The sequence below is a fragment of the Beta vulgaris genome, chromosome 6, assembly GCF_026745355.1.
Source record: "Beta vulgaris subsp. vulgaris cultivar EL10 chromosome 6, EL10.2, whole genome shotgun sequence".
Taxonomy (NCBI): Eukaryota; Viridiplantae; Streptophyta; class Magnoliopsida; order Caryophyllales; family Amaranthaceae; genus Beta; species Beta vulgaris.
In genome coordinates, this window is record NC_079207.1 from 1633802 (window position 1) to 1646655 (window position 12854).

General features: G+C 33.1%; 1 protein-coding gene across 1 annotated transcript; it reads right to left on the minus strand.

Annotated features, from left to right (window-relative positions):
- Window positions 1–1615: 1615 nt before the first annotated feature.
- LOC104894906 (hypothetical protein) lies at window positions 1616–9398 on the minus strand. The gene is made up of 10 exons (XM_019250037.3): window positions 9167–9398; window positions 7519–7585; window positions 6062–6315; window positions 5498–5828; window positions 4240–4896; window positions 3415–3855; window positions 2882–3076; window positions 2714–2770; window positions 2395–2592; window positions 1616–2040 (listed from the first exon to the last, which is right to left on the minus strand). The coding sequence occupies exons 1-9, from the start codon at window positions 9184–9186 to the stop codon at window positions 2446–2448; spliced, it is 2169 nt and encodes a 722-aa protein (XP_019105582.1). The 5' UTR covers window positions 9187–9398; the 3' UTR covers window positions 1616–2040; window positions 2395–2445.
- Window positions 9399–12854: the final 3456 nt, after the last annotated feature.

Consider the following 12854-nt stretch of genomic DNA (forward strand, 5'->3'; position numbering starts at 1 on the left):
GAGTGTACCACTCCGATAATTCTCAATTTCTCAAAATACCTTTTCAAAATAAAACTCGGAGAATTATCAAAGCATTATCACCTGTGTGATAACATATCGGCTTATTCGAAATTTTACAACGGAAATAATAATAAATAAACTTTGAAAATAAAACATAGTCAACCAAAAAGTTAACTCCAAAAGTCAACCATCATAGTCAAGGTTAACATGAAAAGTACAAAGTCAATATGAAATGTAAACTCAACACAAGCTTTCCAAATTCTCGAACCCATCATACACCATCTTTAAACCTGTAAACGACGATGCTTTATTGATCCCGAGCGACTGCTCACCAATTGGGTCATCACAGGATCAATAAGGCATAGCCATGATCAACACATACATAAAGCACGTAATCAGCAAAGCTAAATATATACTCCATGGTAAATAAATAAATAAATAAATAAAACCTGACGTGATACTAATAAATATTAGGTAGGGATAAATAATAATATAAAATTATCACAGATTACTTTTACTGAACTAAACTCCACAACTAATAAGTTAATTAATTTAGATGGAATAGTCAATGGAACGAGTTTTCTAAACCAAAACCAGTCTTCAATCTAGAAGACGAAGTACGGGCGCGACTCCGTACTCCCCTGACACTAGCGATATCGAGGAACCTCTAAATTAGAAATAGGACACGGTGATCAATCCGGTCTCAAGAAAAGTCATAGACTACCACCATGTACTCCAACTCATACTTGTCCAACACTTCAGATGTACACAAGTCTAAAGTGATTGTTATTCACGTTTCGCTTTACATGATTAATAATTTATTCACTTGTTATAATCATCAAAGAATCATAAACTTCCATTTTTATCTTAGGATTGGATAATGTGATTAACAACTTCTTTTTTTGACAGGTGATTAGAGTAGTTGGGTTCCTCTAATTTAAAATTTTTTTTGCTAAACCAAAATGTGTTTTAAGCTATTTAAATATATTCTAAAGTATGACTATATAAAATGTTTGACTTCTGCAAATCATTAAATGATTCCTTTGACTTTCAAATAGTCAACATTTCAAGAAATAAATTATATAAATATTAAAGTATACTGAAATATATATAAATATATAATAAAATATATTTATAAAATTAATAAAATACGGGAATTACACTGAGAGACTTAAACCTTAGCTTAAATTACATGATTTAAAACTAATTTGACCAAGCCATTTGACATTTTTAGATGCTTGGATGTTGATAATATTTATCTTATGTTGTGTAGCTCTCAACACGGAGGATATATATGTTTATAAGATTTCAACTTTTTATAATTTTCACAAGTAGATAATTAGAGATATTAATGATCAAAGATGTATTTTAGCAAATGTGAAAGTCAAGACTTTATAATTATATTATAGAACGAAAGAAGTAAAATTTAAGCACTTTGATTTTGTATTAAACATTACGAATCTATTTGGTTTGATGGAGAACATTTTCAATGGAAAATAGTTTTATATGAAAAAAGATTCCGTTATTTGTTTAGTATGATGGAAACTATTGAGCTACGAAAGAATTAAATGAGCGTCAAAAACAAAACAAAATGGAGATGTTGGAAATGAGAGAATGGAGAAAAATGATTTTCCTTTGATTGTTACCAACTTGAATACTGGACTTGCTTATTGACCTTATTTTTGTACCTACACATATATAGAGCTATATACACAATACTACACATATATAGAGTTATATACACAATACTACACATATATAGAGCTTACACAACTTTAATTTACAAGTAAACTCTGTCTAGTTGCACCAACTTGTATAGAATATGAATTTCCATATATAGATGCACCTGCAAAAAGCTTTGCTAGCTATATCTGCAACAGTAAATGGTGAATGGTGTTCACTGATGGTAATTAGTTCAACTCAACTACTCAAGTGCTGCTCATGTAGATGTTGAATGTGCGATTTGCAATTTGTATTGCCTACCATACGAACATTGAGCATTTTAAAGTGTGGACATCATCAACGACGCAACAAGTACAACTGCAGCAAAGTGAAGAGAGAAAACTTATAAGAGGAAACGTATACATTAAAAAGGAATACCATGGTAAATAGAAATATAGTTTCGTATAGGATAGACGTAAATTATATTCCCTGCATTCCTAAATAATCGGCTAGACAGAACTGTTTGGACATTTTTCAAGAATTTAAGTAAAACACTGTAACTATTCTTCGCCTTTTGATATTTTTTTTCATCTCCGCTATACCAATTTAGTTTTGATCTTTTAAACCTTTGGACAGTCTAAGATACAAAGCAGTCGTTTTTGAGAATAGAGTGCAATCTAATTTAATTTACTAACTAAAATATGAAGATGCACGATAGATACTATATCTTACCATAATACATGAATGTACTTGTGTACATTATACACATATGGTTCACTTGGATCAACCGCCGAGACTGAAGGATGGGCAAGACTGCTGTACATAAGGATCTTCTTCACTATCCTCGCTCGACGATAGCAAATTTACCTTGATTATTTCACACTTGGAGTTTGATTGTGCATAAGATGCTAAGATACTCATGTTAAACGGCTGCCATTAACAAGATTAAAGAACTATGTCAGTCCATAATCACCATTACTCCCAATAATATCCTTTTTATATTAGCTTATTAAGAAAAAAAAGAGTGACAAGAAAAAAACAGAAGGGCTACCCTGAAAGGATCGCTTCTCAAGGACTGCACAAACATTGCTTTATCAGAGCCTCTTCCCTGCAAATAAGCCACAAAGGAAAATTAAGAAAAGGGGTAAACAAGTTATTACTACTTACTAATCCCCCGTTCTAAAATATTTGCCTGGTCAAAAGTATGTTCAAGAATTACCTCAAAATAAACATCTCTCAGTCGCCTTCCTGTCTGAGCACAGCAAATGCGGACAACATGCTCGTCAGAACTGCCCGAGATAATATAGTCCCTCCCGTTCATATAATATGAACGAGTATAGTTATGTGCACTTCCACTTGAAGCTATTCCAAAATCTGTGTGCAGTCTCCCATCCACAGATAAAAGTTGTTTAACCTGGTAATAAATTCCAAGAAATAAGAATTTAATCTTCAATGGGCCTATACAGGGGCCTACGTCGGACGAAAGCTTGACCACATATAAGCCCCAAAGGGTTCTATTCTAAAATCAATTGGTAATGCGTGGAATAACCCACTTAACTTTTATGTTAGTCATTCTGTGATCTCTTCTTTTTTATGTGGGACAAAACCAACTCACAACAAATTCAGTTAAGTTCTGATAAAATCAGAGAAGGGTCAATAAGTTAAGATAAGCGCTGAGGTGTTTTCATTTCAAGGCCAAAATCACAAAGCCTAACACGGTAATTACAACTGAAAGGATACATAAGAAGCTACCTCATTATCAACAGCTGACACGAGCAGATAGTGGTCATCAGGGGAGAAGCAGACCATCACATTGCCTCTTGAGCTAGTAGCTGTATAACAAGGTCGGTCCATCCTTTGTCTGATATCCCACATTTTCACATCATGATCAAATGATGAAGTAGCAAACATATATGGAGAGAGGTTTGAAAACTTGGCAACATTAATGGGCTCTTCATGCAGATTACTGAACAACTGTAAGCGCTTTCCTGCAACCATATCATACATGGCTATGTTTCTTGTGTAACCACTCACAAGAAGCAGTTCATCTGTTGAGTTGATATGAACTGAAGTTAACTGCTCAAACTTATCAGAGGTGGTAAAATCACCATCATAACAGGAATCTGCACTCTTAGGTGAATTGTTACTGATGTCATACAATCTCAACATACCATTGTCAGAACCAGCGAGTACCTGATCACAAATATGAAAATAGCTCAGCATCATATTATATGCAAGAATGCCATGCTGAAACTATGAAATATAGTCTAATAAATGAAATTACACCCCTTTTATTTTATATTGTTTAAGAAATTAAGAAACAAAAAAATATATACAAAAGTAAGAGCATTTCTTATGTAATGTATATATAGATGATTAACCTGTGAATCATGGACCGACTTTTATTGAGAAATAAGATGGTGTTTTCCATCTCATGTCATGAGACCATCTCATACGAGAATTAGCCAAAAAAAACATGGACAACTTATGCCTCAAAGACCATATAATTATGCAAAAAGTAGGTAGGGGACAGAGGGGGTATCCAAAATGAGCTTCAAATCCGAACTAGTAGCATACCTTGGAGGGGTACTTCTTAAGCCAGCAGAGTCCCAAAATGCTATTCCTTGCTTGCAAGGGTGGCATGTAAGCAAGATTCTTCCCATTCTCATGGTTGATCACTACCACTTCTCCATCCAAAGTTCCAAAAGCCATAAGGCTAGAGTCAGAAGGATGATACTCGAATTGCCTCGGACGGAACCTCCTGCTCTCTTCATTTGGAATGCAACTAATATTAGAGAGAGAATGTAAAAGTGGCCATGGTGAAGCACCTAGCTTAGCTGCACAAAGAGACCTCGAGAAACTATGTTGATTATTCCTATGAGGAAACGATTGTTTCGACTTGAAAGGCGCCTGGAAAGGAGTTCCACGAGATGCTATTTCACGATTATGAAGGATGCAGGAAATACTCTTTTCAGTGTGTCTCTTATACGGCAAGTACTCAAAATATGTTGAATATACTACTTGAGCTAACTTTTTGTCCTTTCTTCTGATGGGTAAATTGTCTAAGACCTCTAATCGCGGCAAGGAAGCAATCAGGAAGTCCCTGTAATGTCTCTCAAAGCATATAGGTGAAGGATGGTGTGATATATACTTCTTTCTTGCAGGTAAGACATTTAGGCCTTCGTTGAGGCCATCGTCATACTCATCTTGTACATCGGACTCATCACGAAAACTCTGTATAATATGTATACACATTAGTGAAGACACGAAAATGAATGTATTGATAGTTCAAAATAGAAAAAATTGACATCATAGGTCTAAATTCCCATATTAATCTACAGTGTAATTATTTTAATACTCTCAATATTTTAGGTACCCTTATCTTTCCATATTGTTCCAGGTAACCTACTTTGTTTGACCTTTTTTTTTGGTCCACATTCTCATTCTTCTCTCTCCTCTCTTCTCTTCCCTTCCCACCCAATAGGCTACCATGACCAATTAGAGGATGACAAATGTCTTTTCTTTTAAGCTGCTGAATTGGCCAACATCTATTGGAACCAATATGGGAAAGGTAATCCCAAACTTGGATTATACATATATATATCAAACATAAAATCAATATGGGAAGACACTCCAAACTTAGTTTTTTTTCATTTTTGGTAATGCATCGAAAGGAGAGGGAGATGGGACACAAGATGGGACACCGATGGGACATAACATTTCAACTAAATTAGATAAGCATAAAATGACCATACGTCAGATCCAATAAACTTAAAGTTTGCAGATGATCTGAACATGTAATAGTCTGTCCAGCAGAATAACTAGTGTTACTGACCTGTAAACCGAATTTATCGCTAGAATATCCAGTGCATGGGCCAGTATCTTGGCAGCACAGACAGTTCTGAAAGCGAAGTTCTACGAGTGAAGGAAGCTTAGACACTGCAACGCTAGTTGTCCAAAGATTAGCGATTCTTGTCTCGCACATAGAGAGATGCATTAAGTTGGGCATGTGAGAGAAGCAATCCTTGTGTAGGGTAGTCAGTGAGGTGCAGAAGTCCAAATTGAGTTTTCTTAATTGCATAAAGCTTCCAACCATGTCAAGCTTCTGAAGACTAGATGAGCTCAACTTCAAAACTTGACAGCACAAACCGCTTCGAAATAGATACCTAACAGCAAGTACTAAACATCAATTTTATACTTTTATTCAAAAAGTATCAGTTTTCATCAATCTATATTAGAAAAACACACAATTATCACCTAAAAAAGTTTTCAATCAGTAGAAATCAGTTTGGTTAGTAAAGATAAATTCTGAGGGCCACCATATAGTACACGAGACTATAGTTGGAGTGCCACCATAAACACAAATGAATACATAATTCTTAGAGCCAGCACAACAAACCTCAAGAAGCGCTTAGTAAATGGCAAATCTTGAAGACTAACTGTACGGAGATTCTGGTTGGCTGCGCACATCAGTGAAAGAACCTGATCTTCATTAAGAATGCAAGGTGATTGATTGAGTATATCAACAGCATCCACATCGCATGAGGACATTGCATTGATCATATCAATAAGAGGAGAGAAGTCAGCATCCTTCACGTTGTCTAGTACAATCACAAGGGTACTGCGCCTTTGAAATGGCTTCTGACACTCAGCCTGCACATATGGGATACCCAGATTTGCTTCTATAGAGTTAGCATGTAATATGCATGTATAAACAAATTGTTAGCCACACAATCTATTAGTATGAGACCTTAACAGTTAACACTAGTACTATACTATAATACCATGTTCAATTATAAAAGGAACTGCTTTCTCTATGAAGAAGCAACTGAATGTAGCTTCTGAAACTCTCAGAGTAAGATCCCCTGTATTCCTAACAAAGAAACTGTAGCTCTATCTAATGTTCTACAACATAATCGGAGTAACAAGACTATTGAACAAAAGTTCTGGAATGCCACACTTTATTCTTCATATCCCTCACTTCATTCCATCACCTCCCCTCCATTTCCCTTTTTTCAATTCTCAATTACTTATATTTTATCAAGGAACCAAGCAAAGGATAACGAAGTTTGAAAGAGAATTTCCATTGAACATAATTTACAGTCCAAAATGTTTTCCTTTGAGCCAAATACAGCCTATCTATAAATGTATTTTTGAATTAGCCATCTCTTCACTACTTCTATAAATCTATGTGTGTATCTGTTACATTGTTACAACCATTTTGCACCATTACTCGGACAACCTGAAAGCTACCTGAATCTGAAAGGATTCCATCTTTTAACTGTTGAAAGTTACCCATATACAATGTACACTATAACGAATCAGTGAAGAACTATGCATAGTTCTTCTGGTGAGGCCCTAGTCATTTTGACTTGCCAGAATAATATTCAGTAAAACTCATTTTCTATATTCTATCAGTAATAATCAACAAAAATCAGCATACTGCATAACGGAAAAACACAAGAGACAGAAGTCGCTTTCAAGTAAGAGTCAGTTTTCTGGTAAAAGATCAGGTGAAGTGCATGGCAAATTATTTTAAGAATGTACTGCGTTGTTTTATCCTTTATAAAGAAGCAACTGAATGCAGCTTCCCAGAAACTTCCTTGGAGTAAGATCACATGTATGCGTTAATAACAAACTTTGACCACAACTAAATTTCAGTTACTAAGGCCATGTTTGGTTGGCTAGAATCATTTCGGTTATCTACACCAACGGATCAAAATGAAGGCGAACCCCTTGATTCTATCATATTGAAAAAGTTGAAGTCCTGCGTTTGTAAATCATCACAAGACAATTTATCTACACCAAAGATCAACTTCGTTGGATATAGAATATTGATTATAGCTCAAAACATACCTTGGAAAGAGAACTCAAAATTGTAGGATTAGGCAACACCTTATGCCGCTTGCAATGACCCAAATACCTGATTCCATATATGGACAAAGTTATAAGTAATAATCTTCCATTAGCAGTCACATTGTATTAGAATTCTGAATGGTCATGTTATTTCTGTATTTTTAACAAGAAATGTGACAACTAAATTTGGACAAAGGGAGTAATTCATAAATCATAATGATAGCGAAATAAGAGTTCATTGATCGGAACATCTGCACAAAATGCATCAAACTGTTAATAAGTAATAATGTTCATATGACAAAGTTCTAAAAACCTTTAAAGTTCAAAATTTGATTCAGCTATGTGGGATGTGAAATACCACTACTTTGGTTCTCATGAGACAAATAAGGTAGTCAATTTGGACCCAACTTAAACAAATCTTCAAGTTAGGCAGTAAAGTTTAGTCAACAATTACAATCCTCAATCGAAGATAATGTATATTAACACTAATTCATTCAGCACAAAGAGCAATACAAGTTCTAATGTGCCAGGTCAGCAAATTTCAGCACCCCATTCATATATGCTAATCAAATACTTCCTTCGTTTCTTTTTAAATGCAACAAAGAAATATTTTATATCTCAAAAAAATACCCATTTGTTGCATTTAAAAAGAAATAGAGGAAGAAGTACTAGATTTTCACATTTCCAAAATGTTCTCGTTTCCAAAACTAGGTTGTTTCCATGCTAATAGAACCCGAAAATGGCGGTTAGGACACGAGTTTCCTCGTTTCCGTGCTAGATAACCTCGATATAACAATATCACATTAACATAATCAACTTATCTACTACTCCCCCTCCTTACCCCATAGCTGATCAACTCAGCCCGGTCCGATTTTTCGGAGGGTTTTGGGTAGAATTTTTTGGCCCGCCCGATTTTTTTTTGCTTAGGGTCGGGCTTTGGGCAAGCCAAAAATGACTTTTGGCCGGCCCGAAACAGTGGGCTTTGGGCACAAAATTTTAGCCCAGCCTGGCCCGACAAATGGCCAATTTCTTTTTGCACGGCTTGGCCCGAACCTAGCCCGACCCATGATCACCTCTACCCCAAAGGATTTCCCATTTCTCTCGTTCACGTTTGCCAATGCATGTTTACATTATTAATATCTTTAATTACATGTTAGCAAAAGTTTAAAAAATATATATAATATATTCGTTATGAATCAAACAAGACCCCACATCTGTTTTTTTTCCTATATATTGTAAAGAATGTAAAAAATTCTATTTACTTCTAAATAGAGCCAAGATTAGAAATGAGTAATCGTTTTGTGGACGGATAGAGTATATTCTAAATATAGAAATTCTGAAAATATACTTCATGAACTCATTGGATTATTTTTTGGCTCAACAGAGGAAATATTCGAATAAAAGCATATTCATTAAGAAGAAGAAAAAAAACGAAACCATATCGAATTTTAAGCTTAGGGACTAAAATTAGAAAAACGCATTAATTTGTGATATTCAACCCAAATTTCTCCAATTACTTGCAGACAAACATACTAAAAGACCAACATGCAAGAACTTAATTTCCCAGTATAAATTTAACTAAAATTAGAAGTTTGAGCAGAAAGTAGTAGAGCAGTGTTTGGGTGTGTAAGAGAGAGAAAAATAGTACCTGGACTCCAAATTTTCCATGGAAATGATTAATGAAGTGTTTGTTCTTGCTTGATATATTTCCACCTTCTCTCTCTAAAAAAGAAGAAAAAAGGAATATAATTCCACTTAATTGAGGAACTTTACTTAATAGTTGAATCTGAATCTGAATCTGAATATGATTTTGGTTGAAGCTTTAAAGTGTGAGAGAAAAGTGTAATACTTCATATAACTATATAAGCAGACTGACTTTTGGAATGCTCATATCAAGGACAAAAATAAAATACTACTCTAGCTAGAAGAAATGATTTTTTTAGAGCTTGTTTGATTAACGTTCAAATGCACGGAAAATTAGAATTCTTAAAAAGTAAATATATGTGTTATTGTTTGGTTGTTAAAAATATAGGAAGTACAAAGTTTTATTTTCTATAAAATAAAGGAAATAATTTATGTTTAGGTAAGTGGAAATTTTCATGAAAAATAATATTTCTTTGTTCAACCAAACAAAAAAAAATGTACGTTCTAGAAAATAAAATTTCATGAACAATACAAAATTCATAAAAAGTTATACTTACCAACTTCAACTAAACGAATAGTTCTCTCTCTCTTTTTCTCTCTCTCAAACCCTAGCCTCTTCTACCCTTTCTTCATCAATTAGGGGCTGCCATGGATGTTTTCATCCATGGTAAGCCCCTTTTCCCCTTTTATTTCCAGTTTTTAATTTATTTTCTTGTTTTGTTCAATAAATTAGTATCTCTTTATGAGATTTTCTCAAACCCTGTTATGGGGTTTTTAGTTTCTGTTTTGGAAATCTCCTTCTCCCCTATGGGAGTTGTGAGTATGGATCTTTTGTTTTTATGTATGAGAAATTATTCTCATTCGTTGAAGTTCGAGACTCAACATGAAGGTATTGGAATCTCAGATGCGGTCAACCTGATTCAATCAAGAATGTTCTTCCCAAACTATATCAGAATGATAGACTTCCTCATCAATAGCTGCTTGATTCAGCAAATACAAGAGGGCAGTGCTGTATTGTTCGATCTGGTTCATTGTAGTTTCTTCGAAGACGAATTTGATTTAGTCTTGTTTAATTGTATCTTGTTTTACTTTAATACCTATTGTAGATGCCGTTTGGCCTTCAATTAATGAAATTTCTCTTTCAAAAAAAAAAAACTAAACGAATAGTTTTATGCTATACCAGCCGAAATTAGTAGAAGATAAGGAAAATATGGTGTCTTTTTTTCTATAATTATCTCGTGCAAGAATGGTTTAGGACAAAACTAGGGGCAGAAAAAGATGAAAAACTGAAGATATTTGCAATTTTATGAAGATATTTGCAATTTTATGAAGATATTTGACGAGGACCAATGTGCTTCTCTCCCTTCAAATAATTGTACGGTTTGGTTGTCTCAATCTGTAAATCTTTAAGAATTTTCCCACTAGATTGATTGGCCTTTGTCACTTGTGTTGCGTTTTGATTACATACTAAAGTCAAGTTGGCAATAATTAATAAATATTTATTTATGTAATAAAAGATGTCACTAGTTCGAATCCTCACTCTTCTTCTTTGTGTTTTGTGAGTTAACTACCCAATAAGGACCTAAACTATGGGAATGTTTTCTAACAAGGACCTCAACAATTTTTTTGATCTACTTAAGGACCTCAAATTAACCATGGTTACATTTTCCATCCAATAGGTTACATTTTCCATCCAATTTTATTAACTTTGTTTATTTTTTGTTTAAAAAATTGAAAAGGCTCCACCAACTCAATTATTCTTTATCGTTCTCCATCTTCCTCCTAATTTGACGTTAACTCTTTTTTCATAAAACTATGAGTATTTTTGTCAAATTGGTACTTTAAGATACATTCTTTGATCATATGATCACTTTTAAAAAAAATCACCACATGTGTTTATTTTTAAAGATTTCCTTTAATCATATGAGTATTTCTTAAATTTCAACTACATATAAGATGTAGAAATTTATTAAAAACAAATATACCGTAGTAATTTCTTTAAATACTCGTATGGTAAGTTCTTAACATATGTTGGCGTCCACCTTTAATCATACTAGATTGTAATACATGTTCTTATTTTTCTTTATATTTCTGTATTTTTTTTTCTTTTACCCCTTATTTTTTGCCCTTTATCCTGCTTTTGTGAATAGTTGTGGCATGAATTCATTAACTACTGACCCGAGACTTTTTATTAGTGTCCGAGAGAGAAAATAGAAAAAAGGTAAAGAATTGAGAGAGATATAATTATCGATTCTTTAGAGTTCTTCTGAGACAATTACTCTAAGAATATAAAGATGTAAATAGAGGTGAATATATAACATTAGCTAAAGGGCTTATATGGTCAATGAAGATTTATTAAATACTTATAAGTAGTCCAAATTTTAAGAAATACTCATATGAATAAAGAAAATCTTTAAAAATACACACATGTGATAATTTTTTTAAATATGTTCATGTGATCAAATAATGTATCTTAAAGTACCAATTTGATAAAAATACTCATAGTTTTATGGAAAAAAAAAAAAGTTAAAGTCAAATTAAAAGAAATATGGAAAAAGATAAAGAATAATTGAGTTGGTGGGGCCATTTTAATTTTTTAAAACAAAAAGAAAACAAAGCTAATAATATTGGATGGAAAATGTAACCATAGTAGATATGAGGTCCTTAGTAGATCAAAAAAATTGTTGAGGTCCTTGTTGGAAAAAACTCTCATACTTTAAGTCCTTACTAGGTAGTTAACTCTGTGTTTTGTACTGCCTTTATGATTCATATGGATCAACAAAAAACATCTAAGTTATACCATCTAGATGTCTTTTGACTAAAATTACTCCCTCCGTTTCATATTAATCTACACACTTTGACATTTTACACTATTCACAAATTGCACTTTGACCCTCGTTTGTGATTTATACGTGAATAAAAACATAGTCATGTGGGATCTTGTTAGATTCGTATTAGTATGTATTTTATTAATATGTACTTTTTATAATTTATACAAATACAAAACTAAAAACATATGTCCTCAAAATTTTACATTGCCATGCGTGAAAAGTGTAAGTGTGTAGATTAAAATAAAACAGATGGAGTATTTAGTTGGTTAATTTACAAGAGTTTGAGGAGGATTTTTTTTTCTTTCCATCTGATCTCAAAGTTTTGATCCTCACTTACTAGTTTAGGAATTTATGACAAAATTACACGTTAATTGGTGTTATTAATGCTTTATTATTGTGTTTATTAGATTGAGATTGAAAGTTGGAAAAAAAAAAAGGTATCACAATCAGTTCAAGACCATATTATGAATATGACTTGTTAATATCAATAAAATGATTGCATTAGAAAGTTGATAAGATCATAAGACCTTATAAATTTTGGTTTGCCTTGAGTTTTCCAACGAAAGCTAAATATGATAAGCATGCAAAGTCGCAAATATATTACACAGTACGTATCTAATCATAATTTCATGAAATTATTGCAAAATAAATAACTACTACTCCCTCCGTCTCAAAATATAGTTCACATTTCCCTTTTTTCACGGTAATTTATGCAAATTGGGATAGTAAAGATTTTTTGTTTATTTAAATAAATGTTGTATGGGAAAAAAGATGATTTTAGGAGAGAGAATGGAGATAATTGGTGAAATAGCATTAATTGTAACATTCTGGTTGAATAAACAAAGTAAAAAACAAAATTCA

Coding starts and splice junctions, on each gene's coding strand:
- LOC104894906 (XM_019250037.3), bottom strand. CDS start 9,186: ATGGAAAATTTGGAGTCCAG. Junction 3,077..3,414: donor TGTCAGCTGTTGATAATGAG/GTAGCTTCTTAT, acceptor ATTTATTACCAG/GTTAAACAACTTTTATCTGT. Junction 2,593..2,713: donor TGAGAAGCGATCCTTTCAGG/GTAGCCCTTCTG, acceptor TGTTAATGGCAG/CCGTTTAACATGAGTATCTT.